The sequence below is a fragment of the Pan troglodytes genome, chromosome 2 (assembly GCF_028858775.2).
Source record: "Pan troglodytes isolate AG18354 chromosome 2, NHGRI_mPanTro3-v2.0_pri, whole genome shotgun sequence".
NCBI lineage: Eukaryota > Metazoa > Chordata > Mammalia > Primates > Hominidae > Pan > Pan troglodytes.
In genome coordinates, this window is record NC_086015.1 from 161,283,209 (window position 1) to 161,301,656 (window position 18,448).

General features: G+C 45.0%; 2 protein-coding genes across 11 annotated transcripts in view; one reads left to right on the plus strand and one right to left on the minus strand.

The window, feature by feature from the left end:
* Positions 1-1,063: 1,063 nt before the first annotated feature.
* SHOX2 (SHOX homeobox 2) lies at positions 1,064-14,211 on the minus strand. Of its 3 annotated transcripts, XM_024355782.3 has the most exons (6): positions 10,794-14,211; positions 10,173-10,244; positions 7,783-7,991; positions 5,336-5,393; positions 4,942-5,030; positions 1,064-3,403 (listed from the first exon to the last, which is right to left on the minus strand). In XM_024355782.3, exons 1-6 carry the CDS (start codon positions 11,137-11,139, stop codon positions 3,110-3,112), a joined length of 1,068 nt encoding a protein of 355 aa, XP_024211550.1. In that variant the 5' UTR covers positions 11,140-14,211; the 3' UTR covers positions 1,064-3,109. The 3 variants fall into 3 exon arrangements, with proteins under 3 accessions (XP_024211550.1, XP_003310112.1, XP_024211551.1); XM_003310064.7 differs by lacking the exon at positions 10,173-10,244 and having other exon boundaries at positions 1,064-3,367; XM_024355783.3 differs by lacking the exon at positions 10,173-10,244.
* Positions 10,805-18,448, plus strand: part of RSRC1 (arginine and serine rich coiled-coil 1) — a 438,867-nt gene continuing 431,223 nt past the window's right edge. For 2 of the 8 annotated variants that reach the window (XM_054682322.2, XM_063806358.1), the window contains exon 1: positions 10,805-11,064. The gene's annotated coding sequence lies outside the window, so the exon portion shown is untranslated. Of the gene's footprint in view, positions 11,065-15,006; positions 15,337-15,486; positions 15,718-18,448 lie in introns of those variants that run through there. The other 6 variants (XM_516841.7, XM_009446748.4, XM_054682320.2 and 3 more) reach the window with 6 other exon arrangements.

Consider the following 18,448-nt stretch of genomic DNA (forward strand, 5'->3'; position numbering starts at 1 on the left):
ATGTTTATTATTAAAAACTACCGACGTTCATCAACCAGGAGACCCGCAAGGCCTGCGCACTGAATACGGCCCAAATCCTGTTCAGTGGTCTTTGAAAGTTAAAAGAAAGAAACCTATCGCCCACGTCTATGCTGAGGAACAGCTTTGAATACGAGCTAAGACCTGGGAGAGGGCCAAGTGGGGGTGGTGGGGAACACTGCTGGAGGATGTGGGGCTTTGGCAGGGGTTTTACGCACCCTCCAGCACGAGGGTGGGGGGTCCCAGGGGACACTCAGGACTCCTTCAGTCTTTGCGGAAGGTCCCGTCATCACAAGAGCCCGCGCGGGAAGGAAAGTTCCTGCCTTGGACATGGTCAGGGCCGAGTCTTCAAAGTCTCCAACTATCCCCACACAGGCAGCACCTTTGGGCTTTACTAGTGGGATTTCTTCCAGAAGAAGGGGGCCACGACATGGGTAGAGAGAGCTCCTCATTATTTTCAAGGCCAGGCTTTTCCTAAACCCGATTCTGGCTTCCACCTTCTAAATTTAACCAATGAAGAAGCTGCTTCAGCCAACCCTAAACAGGAGTGTCAGATGGGGAATCCTCCCTCCACAGTGCCCTGGCCTGCCCGCCTTTGCGGCTCTTTTCCCGCTCCGAAGTCAGCACCTGCCCCGCTCCAGAGAGGGTCAACGAACTGGGACTGATTGTCGATTATGCCATACCAAACCCAGGTTGATTTCGCTCCGCAGGATCCCTCCCCTTCCTTCCTCCCAAAAGTGTCCCCAGATAAAGGTTGGAATTATAGCAAAACGAATAACGAGAGTCCATCTTGGGGAAGGAAGTTACTCTATCCTATGTTATTTTACTTCTTATCTGTTCTTTCATTAATTTGGTATAACCCTGTTTCTATGCTGGGTGGATAAAATGGAGGGGGCCGGCGGAAATGCGCTCAGCGCTAACGACAGCCACAGAGCCACCCTTCTTACTGCCCCTTGACTGCGGCACGTAAGAGCAGAGGCAAGCGCTTTTCCAAGTTGGTATATTCGAGAGAGTGATACGCATTAATCAAAAGGGAAAAGGGAAAGACTATCCCGGATATTTTAATAGTAACAGGAACAAAGATGACGCGAACCCCATCAAATGAAACGATATTTTCATTCAATTGATCGCAAAGTGTCTTCAATTAATAACTTGGCACTTATTTAAAAGGTTTAACAGAATTGGAGGCGACACATTTTGTACTGACAACACGTCATGAGATAACATCTTTTGTTTAAAATAACTTAATACACTAGAAAAAAATATGTCAAATATAAATAATTTTGTTTTCATGGAGAACAAATAGTTACAAAGCTCAACCGCATACCAAAGTTCAGTTAGAAGAGCTTTTCCTCTTTCTTGTAAATTAGAAGGTAAAACAAAAACAAAAACAAAAACCCACAAACTTAGGCTTGCTAGCGAATTGGGATACAGACTGGCTTAGTCCAAGGTATCCCAGTTTAAATAGCTACATGAATTGAAACAAACAACCAAAAGAAAAAAAAACAAAAAACAAACAAAACCCCCCCCCAAAAAAAAACAAGGTTACTTGAATAGATACACCTTTGTGAGATAAAATGCAAATGTTGAATGTCAGTCCACACATTATAGTCAAAATAAACTATGTTCGTGTGTATCAACATGTCTTACACAAACCTAGTGCCTGTATCTAGCTGGGTGTTATTTAAGGTGAATTTGACGGGATAGAGAGGGGGAAATAAAGCACTGTCTTCAAATAGGACTTCAGGAAACCAACAAGAAGGAACACAAGAAAAGGGGAATGGTGGGAACTAATACTGATTGAGCGCCTACTGTGTCTGGCACAGCGAGGCGCTGTACCTTCATTATTTCATTTGGTGGTCTTGTTTTCTTTTTCCTTTCCCCACATATTCTGCCCACCTCTGTCTTCTTAGGACAATGAGTGTAATTTTTTCCCTTTCTGACTTTTTTCTTTTGTTCCCCAGGATCAAAGACAGGGCAAATATATATATATATATATGGCAAATATATGATATATATATATGGATATATATATATCAATTTCCAGATGCTTTTGGTATTGTTTTTCATCGTGAAGATGAAAATGGAGTGAGTGCATGGGAGATAAGGGGGTGGGAGGAGACACACCATCAATGGAATACAAGTAACATGCAAACCGGAATTTACTGTCAGCAGTCCAGACAGTTTTGCCATAATAATTTCTCAGAGAAATCATTGTCTGTGGCATTTTTTGTGTTAATATTATTTTTCTCTCTCCTCGTTTTAATATTTTCTCTTTTCTTGCTCTTCCATACATGGTGGGTTTAAACTCAAAGCATCTGATTCAACGTAAAAGGAGGCCCGCCTCTCTCATCAAATTTCTCGTATTAACGTGAACTTCGCAGAAAAAGGTCAGTTTCAAAACCTGTGAACTTCCCAGCTGCGCACTTTTTTCATCTTAGTTTTTTAAATAAGTATACCTCTTCCTTCTGCTTTGCCTTCTTAGCGCATTTTTAAAAACACACATTTAAGTTGGTAACTCCCCCCAGTCTCTCGAGATTCGTCTGGGTTGTTTTTCCATATTTTTAAATGTATAAAATACTTTAATTTTAAAATTTGTTTTTGCTCCTTGGTTCTCCAATTTCAGCTTCTGCCAAATAGCAGTAAGAAATAAGTTCCCTTTCTCTTTTTCTCTCCGGTTTGTCTTTCGATTTTTTTGTTTGCTCATTTTTTTATTGTTAACAAGATTTTTTTTCTATGCAAGAGTCCATCGTTGCAGCTTTGCGGTGAGCCAAACTCCGCGGTTCCAGCACTCCCCTGTCCAGTCTCTCTTCAGACTCCCCCAAACCCGCTCCTACAAAACCCAAATCTAGGCCCTTGGGTAGGAAAACGGGCAGGAGCCACGGACCCTGCGTGCCTCGTGAGATCCCTGGTCCTGCGTGGAGTCTGGCTTTCCGAGTCCAAGATGCGAAAGGGGACAAGGGATGGTCAGTGAGGTGGGAAGAGGGCCGGCTCCCGAGGTCTCAAAGGGGTAACGGAGAAGCAGCGGGGCGCGGAAGGCGTGCAGGCTGAGTGCCGCGGGACAGGCGCGACATTGGTGCTGGCGTTGGCGTCACAGACCCAGGGCTGCGGCGTGCTTTTTGGCTTTCAGTCTGAGATCAGCGATGCTGGAGTTCTTGCTGGTGGTCTTGGCGGCTGCTGCGGCCGCCACTACCGAGGCGGCGGAAGCCGAATCCGCGGCCAGCGTGGCGAGCGGCAGTCCGAAGGGCGGTGCTGGGAACATCATGTAGGGCGCGTGCGCGGCCAGGTGCGGATGCAGGTGGTGGTGCGCGTGCGCCACAGCGCTGTCCAGCTGCAGCTGCGCCTGAACCTGAAAGGACAAGGGCGTCACGTTGCAATGACTATCCTAGGGTGACAACAGAATAGAAACAGAGCATTAACGGCGTCCAGCTTGGCCAGAGAGAGAGTTGGGTTGTGTTTGGGCACGGGGAGAGGGCATTTGGCTGTGCATCTTGTTCCGACAGTGACCTTCTCAGCCTGTTGCTGAATCTGGGGTTCCACATGGATACTCCAGTGTCCCCTGGGTCTCCGAAACTCGCTTAGGGTAGGCTTATTTCCCCGGACCCCGGGAACCCCCTTCTGCAGGAATGTGGCCGTCTCCCCTGGGAAGTGGGCTGAAATGGTATATTGGAAAGACTGCGGGTGAGGATCCTTACCCTCTTCTCTTGATGCTGCCATGCATCTCTTACCCCACTACCAAAACAACGGAGTATCAACAAGCAAACTACGCAACTTTTAATGTCATTCAGGGAAGTTACTCCATCTTCACCACAATAGGCACAATTGTGAGTCGGTACTTCTAACCTTTATTGCCATAAAAATTACCCAGGGATCTCGTTAAAATTCAGATTCTGATTCACAAGGTCTAGGTTGGGGCCTGAGATTCTGAATTTCTAACAATCTACCAGACGGTGTTGTTACTGCTGGCCCAAAGATTACCTTTTGAGTAGTAAAGGTCTCCTTTTAAAGTCACCCCTCCCTCTTTCTTCAGTCATTCTCTCTTGTTTCCAAAGCCAAGCATCAGGATGCCAGAATCCTGTGGCACCAAGAGAGCTAAGATCTCCCTAACACCGACTCTCAATTCATGGGCACACCTATGTGTCTCCCCGGTCCAAGTCACTGGAGACTGAGAGCTAATTCATGACATCACAGCCATGCCAAGCAGGGGTCCTGGCTGAGGATAGGGAAGGTCAGACTCTGGTTGGGAAAGGATTTCGCCCTCAGGCTTGGAAAGTGGGGAGTTCAGAGCACTGGGATTTCCCAGGATTAAATCATTGCTGCAGGCTGTCCTTTTAAAATGTACTCTTAAAGGTTTCTTTATGGCTAAGGGATTGCAAAGGCAGGGCAGCCCTGGGAAGACCAAGACTTCTCTCTTTACCAGAGATGAAGCTTTGTTTGCAGAAACAGATTTAAAAACAAAAGAACGAAAAAACAAAAGTATGAGCTGGGAGTACTTGTGTTTATTTTTCTTCTGTCAGAGTTATTTAATGTGACTAAGAGGTAGAAAATACCTAGAAAAGTATCTAGAGGGTTGCCTTAGAAATACCTTAGGACTAACCTCTGTATTGGATTTGACAAAATCTTAATCAAAAGGCTTTTCCTTCCTCTCTCTCTAAGGGCAATCTTTAGTGTATTTTTAAAGGACCAGTTACTGCCCCCAGGCCCCTTCAGGGGTTCCCATGAGGACAGAAGGGACTAGGCATTCAGGCCTTTAATACCGTATAGGTTTTTAAAGGGTAGTGGGTCCACTATATCATCTCAAAATGATTCTCCAACTACGCAGACATTGACATCTGGGCTCAGAGACAGGTGATGTTCAACAGTTCAAGCAAACATTCAGGTATTTTTATATTTAAAAACAGCTTGAAACTAGGCTGTACTTGCCTGCTGAAATGGCATCCTTAAAGCACCTACGTTGACATAGGGTGCGACTCTACAAGCTTCAAACTGGCTGGCGGCCCCTATGAGAACACCTGTAAAAAGTACAAAAGAAAAATAATGTGAGGTTAACATTTGTAGCATTTTTCAGGGTTCCAAATGGTACAAGACAGAACTAATTCCTTTGAAAATGGACTATTATCTTTCTAAACTGCATCCAGAATTTAAATAAATGTAACTTACTCCCAAACTTTAGGACTCCATTAACAGCCTTTGAAGATTATTAAGTCAAGAACTATTGTCATTTTTGAGGTTTCTTTTTTTCTGTCATTGTAATAGTAATATTCACTACTTCTCTCTTTGCTCAGACTATCAAATGTTCCTTGTATAAGAAGCATACCTTTATGGAGTTGATTTTCTTGTTTTCTACATTTAGCTCTTCGATTTTGAAACCAAACCTATAGGTTGGAGGGGGAAAAAAATAAAACCTAGATGTTATGACTAAAAATTTTTTTAAATTACAAAAGTACAAAGAGAAAAGAGTCGTGGTTTAGACAAGAATTGGGAGATACAGCAAGCAATCTTTGAATTGTATAAAACAGCCTCAAATTCCAAAGTTAAACATGTAAATTAACTACAGAAATAGAAAGATAGATTTTATAGACTTTCACAAGATAGATTACTATTAGTCCTGATTTCATCTTTTCACATAACAGAGTCCCCATGGCCTAAAACTCTGCTTGGTACCTGATACCAACATGATAATGGTTTAGATATTTGCCCAGTTAAGACCTGAGAAGAATGTGTTCATTAATAGCCTGTAATGTTAATTAGCTTCATCTTAAAGAAAAACCAAACACCAGAGCAAATAATGACTCCTTTGCGGAGAAGGAGTTGTAAGGGTTGGGGAGAGGTAATTAGTGTCATAAAAGCCTCACTACAAAGAAGTTTAGAATTTCTCTGTTCTGCTGTGCAGCAGAGTGAAACACAGTAGCAGAATAATTGTGCACCATTATCATGATAATCTAATTTGCTTCTTTAGAAAAAGCCACTGTTTGCAGTTAGGATAGTAGGAAAACATCTAGAAAATAACTAAAATGTAAATAAAAGTATGAAACAACAATAAAGTTCACTTCTTAAGAGAAAAAAAGAAGAGCACTCAGCGAAAGGAGAATGAAGTATATATAAAGCAAGTAACTCTTAGGTACTTTGTTCTCCTGGATGTTACCTGCTTAAACTTGACAACTTTTACAGGCAGTATGACAGATTTTTTAAAATTCAAATAAAGCTTGCTTTTGTATTCCACTTTCAATAATAAAGCATATTGATTGACTCACAAATTAAAGTTTTAAAAACCCCATTAAAGTAAAAATACTGCTTTCAGAGCTTTCATTGGTATGTTTTTGAAAGCAAGTGTCATAGTCAATGTAAATCTTCAAAAATTTCTCTGCTATTTAGTACAACAGAGGGTGGATTTTGTGCCAGGGTGGCATCCTTTGTGTAATTCACATGGCCTGAGGCTTCTTGCCTTTTTTTCCCCTAGAAGAGTTGGAATTAAGATACTAATAATCATAACTGTAATAATTATCATCATGTTTTTAAGGGGTTGCTGAGCCTCTGGAGATCTCAGTGCACAGAGCGAAGCAGGAGAGGCTTAAAAAGGAAGGCTCTGCTGCTGATGCTGTGATGACCAAGGCAGCCTATTATTACTTTTCCTCTTCAACGTGACTGCTCTGTTTTTTTTTTTTTTTTTCCTGATCCTATTACAAGATGTGGGGAAGCCCCTTAAGAATTGTGCATAGTTCGCTACAGATGGTGGTCTCTGTGCCCAGAGACCGAGAGAGTATCTGTTACAGCGATACTTTGTAACAGCTGCAGATGTGCGGGCCTAAAACTGCTCCATGTGTTCAAACCAATAATAACTATCATTTTATTCTATTTTATTATTTGAGCGGAAGTACAATCTGAAACATTTAAATTTGTTCCCCCTAAAGCTAGAAGGATATGTGTATGTGAATGTACACAATTTGCTCCTTTAAATGCCCCCAAAGCCTATTTTTGCTATTACATTTGCCTCCACAACCAATAAAGAAAATCTGTTTCAGTCCTAACTTCATTGGGTATGGCACGTGCTGGAGGGCAGGCTTTGGAAATATAAATACTAATATATGTGGTTTGTTTTAAAATCTAATGTATTTAGGGTCAGTTTCGTTGCCTTGGTTAAATGAATGAACAAAGAGTGACCAAAATGCGTTTATTTCTCCGCTATTTCACACACAGTTTGAGATCGATCGCTAACAGCAGACTGTAAATTTCTGCACTTAACAGTTACTAATTTTCTTTATAGTCTGCACGTCTATAAACCTAATTGGGATATCCGCTTGACAAACCTAGACCCTGCAGAGCAGACTTTCAAGGAAATCCAACTCCAGAGAGCAAAATACTCTTTGGAACTTTTAAGGCATCCAGAGATAAAACGTTTTCTGTGGGATTTTTTTTTAAGCCTTATAAAAGTAGGCCCATTAGGATTAAACCACATTAAAGCCAGCGCGAGGCAAGGGGGGTGTGGTTTATAGAAACTCTGGGAGAAAGCCCAGCACAGCTTTCTTCTTCTGGGAACATATGTTAGGATGGAGAAAAAAAAAAAAAAAAAAAAAAAAAAGGGAGGGGAGTGCTATAGGACTAAGATCTACTTTGGAAAATAAGACCTCTAGTAAAGATATCTCTTTCCTTCTCATCTCACACCAGACACTAGAAGCACCACCTCCCGAGTGTGTCCCCCAAGCCTCTTTCCAACCCCAGGCTCTCTCTGCTCCCTGGGCCCTAGACCTCCTGGCAGCTGGGTACCTGCACTCGGGCCTCCGACAGGCCCAGTCGCTGGCTCAGTTCCTCTCGCATGAAGGCGTCGGGATAGTGGGTCTCGTCAAAAAGCCTCTCCAGCTCATTGAGTTGTTCCAGGGTGAAATTGGTCCGACTTCGCCTCTGCTTGATTTTGGTCTGGCCTTCGTCCTCCATCCCTTTCGCATCCTCTTTGCGATCTTTCAGCTCCGGGGACACTGGAGGGGGCACCCCAGCGGGGCCACACGTGCATCCACACGAACACACACACACACGCACACACACACGGACGAAAACAGCACAGCAAATCCTGTTACCAGATTTGTCGCAAAAAAGAATAGAGAATCCTTCCCCCTCGTGGAATCCTGGTCCGGCTTCTCAACCCACCCGGAGGAAGAATATCCCGGAGAAGCGCAAAGGTCAAGTCTGAGCGGCCGCCTGGGGCAAGGTGGGCAGTCATCCACCACCTCCTTCACAAACGTACCTCGACTCACTGCCTCACTATCCACCCCCCAGTCACCGGCCTTCCCCAGCAAACACCAAATGCTTTCCACTCACTTTCGCACTCACTTTCTCCGGAGCACTCACAGAAATCAAAGGCGCAGCGCCAGGCCTCTCACAGAGCAAGGTCTGGACATAAGGGCGCGGCAAGGCCACCCACTGGCCTCTCACACCGGCCATTCCCAGAAGGCTGGCTCGTTCTCAGGCCAACTCTCACCACCGCTGGCTCTCTGCCTACCGCAAACTTGCTGGTCTAATTTAGGAACAATTGGGCCGAAAGGTATCAGCGAGAGCAACAGACCCCGGTGTTGTGCCGCACAGGGAGCCGCATCCGCAGACGCCCCTCGCTGCCCCTGGGCTCGGGCCAAACCTTGCATAAGGTCCCCTGGACAGCCAGGTAATCTCCGTCCCCCCTGCCCGACCGGGGTCGCACGAGCACAGGCGCCCACGCCATGTTGGCCGCCCAAAGGGCTCGCCGCCCAAGCCGGGCCAGAAGGCAGGAGGCGGAAAACCAGCCTCCGGTGGCGGGCGAAAGCAACCGCTCTTTCTGTTCTCTCTTCGCCCTCCCTCGTGGAAACGCAGACTCGACCCTAAACGCTTAACCCACAGAGATCAACAGGTTCAAGCGGAATATTCGCGATCCTCGGTTTCTATTGGTTGCTCAAAGCCTTTTCATGCAACCAGCAGCTCGGATGTTTAATAAAATATGCATTTTTCTGCTCTGGGTTTGCACACATCCGTTGCCACTTTCCTGTCCTTCTCCTCCCTTTAAAAACAGGAGCTCTTCTAGTGTGAGCATATAGAGCCACCATATATATATCCCCCTGGAACCTTTATCCTCTGCGCCCGAATCAGAGACTCCGGGTTTTAAGAAGTCAAAGCTGAGTTTAGATAGTCGAGGCTGTTTGCAGTTCTTCCCAGCGCAGGATCCAGGCCAGCATGGGTGTTAAAAATCATTTCCGGAAGAGCCGGTCTGCAGAGAAATTAATACTTGCCCTGAGCTTGGAAATCAACAATCCCAGGAACTGCGCCCGCCGGGGGTTCAGACCTGAACCTCGCCGTCAGGCGCGCTGGCGAACCTGTAGTTCGGGCCTGTAGTTGTGGACTCATGGCCGGGAGGCTGCACTGGGCACCTTGACGGTAACTCCACCACTTTACAAATTTAGGAAGACCTGGTGCTGGTTTGGAGGAAGAAGAGTCGCTAGATCTCGGCCCTGCCGGGCATTCTAGCTACGGTGATCTTAAATATTGCCGTATTTTCTAGTTCTCAGAGTTAGTTTTGTGGACATTTGTCCTTTCTTTAGGAAGGAAGTGGATAACATTATAGTAAACATTATGGGCCAATTTAATAGCAAAGTATTTTTACTGTTATTGTATTGAAATTTAAATATGAAAACACACCCTTCAAATTCTGCCAATGAGGTGGGAAGGCTTTGTCTATTACATGTCATCTACACAGTGGATGCCACTCAAAGTTTTGGGGCTTCGAGGAGATGTCTAAATTTCAAGTTGATCCATAGACTTAATACAATCTCTATTTTTGTCCCCAAAATTTCCAATTAATGATCTAAACAGGAACAGACCGTGTCATAAACAACTTAATTGCTTGCTTAAATATGTGATTCCACGCATGCCACATATTTTCTTAATTGGAAAAATATGGCAGTACACCAGTTACTGCAGGCACCAAGTGCCAAATCAATTTTATTGTTGAACTCCTTTGAATTGGTATAGAACGCTCTGCCATTGAGATAAAGACGTTTCCTAACACTGAGCTAGCACCAAACGATTTTTGCTCTAAGAGAACCGAGTACTGGGTGATTGAAAACACTAAAGGAATTGTGTAAATATAGATCCCTACCTCCCCCGCCGCCCCCCCCCCCGCGCCCCCAACACACCAAGAAACCGAAACGCCTCGCCCGGGAGAAGCAGCGTAGCCTGGACCTCAGCTTTCGTTGGCTTCCTTCTACCTTGAAAGAGAATGGGAAGTTTTGGCCCCTAAGATCCAAAGATTCAGGGGCTCTGTGGAGTTCGAGGGGTCTTGGCGGCCCCAAACACCTAGGCGACCGGAGGGTTAAACTTTCCACCTCTGCCCCTTCTCCCTCTCGGCAAACTCTGCGCTAGAGGCTAGCTTTAGTCCCGCCGTCTGGTCCAGCACCCCCTCCTGCAGCCCGGCCCCGCGAACTTCCACGTCCGCCTGCGGGCCATCCGGGCTGCGGGCCCATCCTCCCGCTGGTGAAAAATGCATTTCGGTGGAATGGGAACATCTGGGAAGGGCGCGCACAAACCCCACACGCTTCCCCCCACGCCACCCCCACAACACACTAGGACCCCACCCATGACCGAGCATACCACCGGACCCCCACCCTTCCACTATCACTCTAGCTGACAAAGCTGGGGTCCAGGGCCCTCTCCGTGGCCCTCTCCCCTCCCCGCTGGGCCTCGGAGTCCTCTCCCGCCCGAGAGGAGTCCGGAAGGCGGGAAGGGGAACCGCTGCCGGGGGTCAGTCAGGTCGTTACCCTCCGTCAGTCGCGGGCTGCCCGGCTCCCTGCTTCTCTCGGCGGCGCCCATGTCCAGCTCCCGGACGGGAGAGCGCCCTCCTCCAGCTCCTCCGCCTGCTCCTCCTCCTCCTACACCTCCTCCGCCTCCTCCGCCGCCGCCTCCGCCTCCTCCGCCGCCGCCTCCGCCGGCCGCCCGGACTGCCGGGCTGCTGCGGTCGTCGCGGCCCGCCTCGGTGCAGCCGGTCGGCTCCTTGGCCCCGCGCAGCGGCCCGCTCTCCAGCACCTCCCGGTACGTGATCGCCTCCTTCTTCTCCTTCACTTTCTGGTCAAAAGACTTGGAGACGAACGCCGTAAGTTCTTCCATCGCCGCCGCACGTCAGCCCGGCGCTCAACGTCTGCCAGCAGAGCCCCGCTCTTTTTTTCCTTCTTCTTTTTTTACTGCTCCAGCCCCCCCAATAATAACACATCAATGGGACAGGAGGTGGGGGAGGAGAGGGAGGAGGAGGAAGAAGAAGAAAAAGAGGAGAAGAAAGAAGAAAGAGGAGGAGAAATAGAAGGAGAAAAAGAAGTAAGAAGAGGAGGAGGAGGAAGAAGAGGAGGAGGGGGAGAAGGGTGAAGAGGAGAGGGAGGAGGAGGAGGAGAAGAGAAGGGGCGGGGGCCGCCGGAGGGAAATGGGAACTGATGCTTCCCTGCCGGAGCGCGCTTGTTCAATGTTAAGATCTTTGACAATTCTTCCTGCGGAGAGTTCAGATCTGATAGCGACGCTGCGCTTGAAGTCTCACTATTTATACTTCCTAACGGCGCCTCTTGTTCTGAGTAAATTACCTCCCCTCGCAACTCGGAGTGAGCCCCCTTCCCGGGTAGCAGTCGCGCCTCTACCGGGGGTTGGGGAGGGGAAAAGGAGAGAAACAGAGAGAGAGAGAGAGAGAGAGAGAGAGAGAGAGAGAGAAGAGGAGAGAGAGAGAGATTGGAGTTCGGGCGGGCTGGGGCTGGAGTGGTAGGGCAGCACAGGGGGACTGGAGGGGGCGGGGAGAGAAGGCCGGTCCCCGGCCGCTCAGGTTTTCAGATAGCCCCTGCCGCCTGTGCTCTTGGCCATTAATCCAGGATTGACAAGAATCCCTAATTAATTTAATTAGGCGTGGATTTTGCGTTGGTGTCACGACTTAGTTAAACACTGGGGAGCTGGATAGACCCCGCGGGGTGGGGCCAAGAGGAAACTGACAAGTGCGCAGCTCTTAGAGTCAGTCAGGTATCCCGACACTGCATCCTTCCCTACAGCCTTGCTTCGAGTCAGGGTGCCTCGCAATGCTCAGCTTCGCATTGCTTTTCCTCGTCCCTGCCCTGCATCAACCGCCCAGCAGTTTACAGGCCCCGCATCCCATTCCCGCATCCTGACCCCGCATCCCAATTCTGCATCCCCGCCTCTCCCTCACAATCCCACCCCTGCCGGCCGTAGCTCCACCGCCCAGCATCATCCTGCCCAGAGTCAGGGTTGCCTGCACCTTCTCCGACCCGCGCAGCTTCTCTTAGGAGCTTCCCGGCTCGCAGGCAGGCTGAGTCCGGGTCTTCTCCAAGCTCCTCGCCCCTCGGTCCGTGTTATTCGCTCTATTATTCGTGTCCTGGAGCCCAGCTGACTCCTCTATGGACAGACCCCGCTAAAAGGGACCGGTCGATTTAACAAGTTTCCCCAGCAGCTGTTAGCTGACAGATCTCATTTTAAAGTGTTTCCTTAACGCCCTGTCAAGGACAGCTCGACTTCGTTCGTTTCCTCTCTGAGGTCTCAGAACTCCCACCCTTCTCCCTTACTCTCTGCACCCGGACCCCTCTATGGTGAATTACAGGACTTCTTCTTTAGCATCTTGGGAAACGTCGAGTTTATTTACTAATTTGAAAAACAAGAGATTATCCCTCTTCGAGTCTGAAAAAAAAATCGACGTTAAGTTTGTACCCCCTCTAATTTCATTTATTGCGGAGAGCTAAAAAAGAGACGCTCGCCAGGAGTAAAGGTCTCTCTGCCTACCCCCCCACCCCCCAACCCCGCTTACGATTTAAAATTCTATTTCTGGGCTATTTTCATCGGAACGGTTTGTTACATTAGAGGAACATCTATATTCCTGAGTCATTTGTCTGTATTGTGCCGGACAGGGCTTGCTGTGAGAAGTGTGGCTATGCAAATACATACTCACAAAAGAATATTTACATATGATGTTATATTTAAGTGTGTAAACAAATATACCTCTTTAAGTGTGGCTTAGGGGACATTTTCAAGTACTCTGAATATTAATGCAGACTTTCTGGAAGTTAAAGGTAACTTGATCATTATTTTGGATCTAATACTCTTAGTAAAAATAAGAGGAATTACAGAACATTAATATGTATATCTTCCGTATATTGGTTAAGGCATCAAAACAAATTAGCAGATAATTTAAGAAGTTCCGTCAAAACAACCTGAAACACTTGCAAAAAGAGAAGACAATTATAACTTAATATATTAGTGTTTCTCAAATAGATGTAGATAGAAGCTGGATATAACCTTATGTTATACTACAATACTCACATTAAAATGTTCATGTTTGGTGAGTTTAAGGATTATGTATATCATGCTTTTTAGAAACGTTGTTTTGCCTTTTTAAAACATTTCATTTTTTGCCACTTTTAGGAGAGCTAATGTCTATAATTTTTCCGCAGCTATAGCTTTTAGGTATGAATACATTGTATCAGTACTTGCTTTTGTTTTGTTACACCACAAAAGGGACAAAGTTTCCAAAGTTATACGAATTTAGAAACAATTTCACATTGAGTCTTGGGTTACTCTCTGTAACTACTTTCTGATATTATCAGAGGAAAATAATCATACAACTTTAGTCCTTTATGAAAATCTGTTTTTAAGATTATTTAGCAGAAGGGCCAGTAATGGGGAAAGCTAAGAGGATACGGTGCTCAAGGTGCTCTCAAACTGAGGTGTTAAATACATATTCACAAATAACTCAAAAATAACCACTGTTAGAAGTCGGTTAAGGAATCAGGAGACCCACCAGCTACTTGTTTGCCTTTTTAAGTACATGACTTTTAGGTTTGAAGTCATATTTCATCTACTGAGCTTCAGGGAAAGATGACCACTTTGAAGGTAATCAGGGAAGTCACAGACACAACTATTGTGTAATTCAAACCAATAGATTTTCCCATGATCTCAGCTTTTTGGCTCATTGCATATTTAGGAATAGTAGTGTTGATAACAGATGGAGCTATGAGAAATCTTTAGTGTCTGACCACAGATTTCCACTGGCCTAAGGGAAGTTACTTTAAAAAATATTTCAAGGTTTTAAATTCATACATTAATAAATGCTCACAAAGTTCCAATGATGTTGTTTCATTAAACAGCAAATATCTTCCAGAGACAGGGCATTTCAAAATACAGTTTTTGTTTAAAAAAAAAAAAAAAGCATTTATGGTAAAGCTCAGCTGACAGTCTGTGGACAGATGCACAGGTTCCAATAAAATTCAGGACCCCAAGGGTTTCCCCAGCTCTTGAATTATTTAAAATATACACGTAGTGTTGTAGTAGTTAAGTTTTAAAACGGTGCCTCAAAACTGGCTAGTTAAGGTACATTATTTACGAAAAATATATTGTGGAGGTGATTTTTCACCATCTCAAATGTCTGCGGAAAACTGTAGCTTGGTTATCTAGCAGTGGTGAATGAGTTGATTCTCATAGTCGACCAAAACCCAGGCCAACAATTTATTTATCTTTTTACCTTTGCTTAAGAGTAAATGAGGAAAAAATTTCCATGTAAGGAAAAATAAGTAATGTAGTATGAATTACAGAAAATGCTGAGTCTCTTTAATTTCTATTGGTTTAAATAAAAAAAACTCCACACACCTATAAATTTGAGTTCTCTTTCAGAAGAAACCGCTCCCCGCCTCGCCTCAGGCAGCTCTCTCCTATTCCTCTACTAACCAGTTACTTTAATCTGAGAAACTAATTTGCACTCAACTTGTGAGTGCCTTCACCTTCAGGGCAGAAGAAACACCGACTTTTAATGCATTTTTGCAAATAAATCATTACAATTTAATCACACACGACTCTATACAGACACACTCCCATGATTTATTATCGTTGGGCGAATTTCCCCCTCCCCCAGCGTGAGATAACCAATTTTGTTTCGGGTAGGTGTCATAAACAAAACTTCCTACGATGCAGATTTGTTTACTGATTACTCATGACGATAACGACGACTACTAAGACAATAACACTCTCCAGTCCCACCTTTATTGCTTTTGGTAACAATAAAATCAAAATAAACAGGCACGCAAAACAAACGCCAAACAAAAAATTGGCAGCGTTACAATCTACTCCCTCGGCATTCCCAGCGCCTGGCAGCGTCCATCGATGCACTCGATATCTCGGCTGAAGCTGCCTGGCGCTAGAACCAGGAAGGCGCTGAGCTTAAACTGAAGCAAGTTCGGTGGACGCCGGCGGCGCCTAGATCTAAAGAAACGACTCAGGGGCTGCGGCGCTTGCACGTCAACGGGAGGTGTGAGCCCAAAGGTCTGGACCCAGGTGATGCCCACGACCAGGGCCTGGGGAGCGGCAGCCGTGGCTGCGGAGCTCCGAGGCCCTGATCCGGCGAGAGGCGACGCGGGGCCTGGCGCAGTTTGCCGCTCAGTGTCTGTGGAGGGTGGGCGGCGGCCTCGCGGCGTGCGCAGTGTCACCGTGCGCATGCGTCCCGCACCTGGGAGGCTCCGGACGCCTTGGGTCAAGGCTGGTGGCTGTAGGGTGGGTGGGTGGCCGCAGGCCTCAAGCTTGGCCTTCTGTCTTGAGGACATGTCGGAGAGTTCGCCGACTCCTCCCCTCGCCCCACGTTCCTGGCTCTTCATAGCTGCTTTTGGGTTTCCTGGCTCATCTTGCAATATAAGCCTGGCGCTTCCTCACTAGCTCTAGGTAGGGTGGAGCAAGAGGGAGGCTGGATTCTGGTGCCCTCTATCCCATCCACTCCACTGTCCCTGCCTTAGATCCAGCTCTCTTTCTGATTCCGCCCTACCCTTTCTGGCTCACACTGGCTTGCTGAGAGAAGTGGTGCAGGGTGAAATAGATGTTCCTCTCTTGAAATATAAATAGGCTCGCCTTAAACACACTATATATTCCTTTGACTTCTGTACTGGTGGCATGTGACCAAGAGCATATGGCTCTGTTTACTTTTGCAAGATGTTACAATGCACCGTAAGGCATGTTGCCTGCTCTTGATTTTAGGTTAACCTTGACGTAATTTCTCTCTCAGAGGTTGTGTATCTTTAAATGCACACTGGAAACCTAAACAAAAAAATATTTTTTTACACTTTCAGAATTAGCAGTAACCCAATTGTGTTCCAGCTAACTAGGTAGTAGATAAATAAATTCAAATGTCTTATGTTGTCGCAAGAAAGCATTCGAGTTGTCATCTTTGAACTTAGATGTATTATAAAAGTTCTAAGTGAAGGAGGTAAGCAGAGTTCCCAGGTTTAAGATTTGGAGCAGGTGTGACAGTTGCAACCTTGGGGGAAACTAGGTATCCTTTAAGAGCCTCTCTAGTCTTAGAGTTTATAAATATTCACTTTCTTTGCAGGCAAAGATTTCATGCTAAGTGATATAACACTTTATGTTTTTCAGTAAGAGGGCTAAAAATGTCAGAATCTGAAAACGACAAAAACAGCTGGCACCTTCTGTTAATTGGCCTTGCCAACTCAACCAGTCTCACAAAGAGGGGTGTTATGAATTGGAAAAGTTCTGAAAGCGGGTTGTTTATAGTAGATCTATAGTTGTATTTCCTGCTTTCATGTTCAAACCGTTGGGGATAAATTCCTATGATTGATCATGCTTTTTTAAAAAGAGAGATGCTTGCAAGTTTTTAATTGTGATGGGAGAAGTGTTTTGACAGAATTCTTTATCTCTTTTGAGATAAAGAGTTGTGTACTTGTTTATGGATTTCTTAATATGTTAGTTTTCACCCCAGTTTTACTTTTCTTCTTTGAGGTGGATTTCCCATTGAAATGACCATTGTTTTCACTTTTTCTGGCCATGTGTCCAGAATCAAGAAAATTATAGTTTGATATACTAATGAGTGAGTAGTGGAGAAGTAATTATAAGCTATCATGTCCTTTGGGAATCTTTGTTCTTCAAACTGATTGCCTGTTTTCTGAAAGAGATAACTGCTTCTTGTACCCTTATCAATAACTGGACAAAGGAACTACTTGTGTAGTCCTTTGAGTTCTCTTTTCTTGAATGACCACATGTTGGCTTTAGCTCTTCAATCAGGCACCTGAACTTTACATTAAGATATTTCTGTAAATTGATCTCCTCCTGTAGTCATTACATGCCATGGCTTCAGTTCTGTAGTGGGAGTTGTTGGGTGAGTTTTGCAACCACGAGGCTACAACCAGGAAGAACTAGAGTGAGAACAGGAAACCAAGAGCTATAGGATCTCTGTCCCATGTTGTCTCTTTCACCTACAGATAGATTGAAAATTGTTAGCTTGTAGGACTCTAAAAGCCTGTGCTCCATTCATCATTCATTGCCCTTATCAGAAAGAACTATCAATGTGTCTTTCCATTCATTGCACCTTACTGGTGGAGTTAAGTATAAAGAATTCTTCCTTACTAGGAGTATGTAATATAAATTGATTACCATGTCTTGAATTGGCAAGTATATTTAATTACATGCTGATGATATTATGGAAATCTAGGGGTAAGTTTATGTCTGTGGTGGTGAGTAGGACTTCAGTACCTGTCATTTATAGAGAAGACAATTTTGAGATCTACTTTGTGATTTGCTGTTAGTATTCACTCCCTTTTGTGAATAAATGTTTGAAGTTAACTATAACAAAGAAATATGGTGACCTTTTGCTTTCTTTTATTGGGATTAATTATATTTCAGTGTAATTTTTCTGAAATGTAAATGTGCCACTTGAAATATTTATAGTTTTGTCACAGTGGTTTTTCAAACTTTTCTTGGTTTCTCTAAGGAAGGATTTATTTTAAGTTCTGGGGTACATGTGCAGGATGTGCAGGTTTATTACATAAGTAAACATGTGCCATGGTGGTTTACTGCACCTAAATATTAAGCCCAGCATGCGTTATCTATTTTTCCTGATGCTCTCCCTTCCCCCATGCCCCCACCGCAGGCCCCATTGTGTGTTGTTCCCCTCCCAGGTCCATGTGTTCTCAATATTCAGCTCCCACTTATGAGTGAGAATATGCGGTGTTTGGTTTTCTCTTCCTGCGTTAGTTTGATGAGGATAATGGCTTCCAGCTCCATCCATGTCCGTGCAAATGATGATCTCATTCTTTTTTTGTGGCTCCATAATATTCTGTGATGTATATGTACCACATTTTCTTTATTCAGTCTATCATTGATGGGCATTTAGTTTGATTTTGTGTCTTTGCTATTGTGAATAATGCTGCAGTGAACATAAACGTGCATATGTCTTTATAACAGAATGATTTCTATTCCTTTGGATATATACCCAGTAATGGGATTGCTGGGTCAAATGGTATTTCTGGTTCTAGGTCTTTGGGGAATCACCACACTGCTAATTCCTCAAAGTATCACCCGTTCTGGACAATGCCTGTGACATCATCTTCCACAATGGTTGAACTAATTTACATTCTCACCAACAGTTTATTAATAAAAGTGTTCC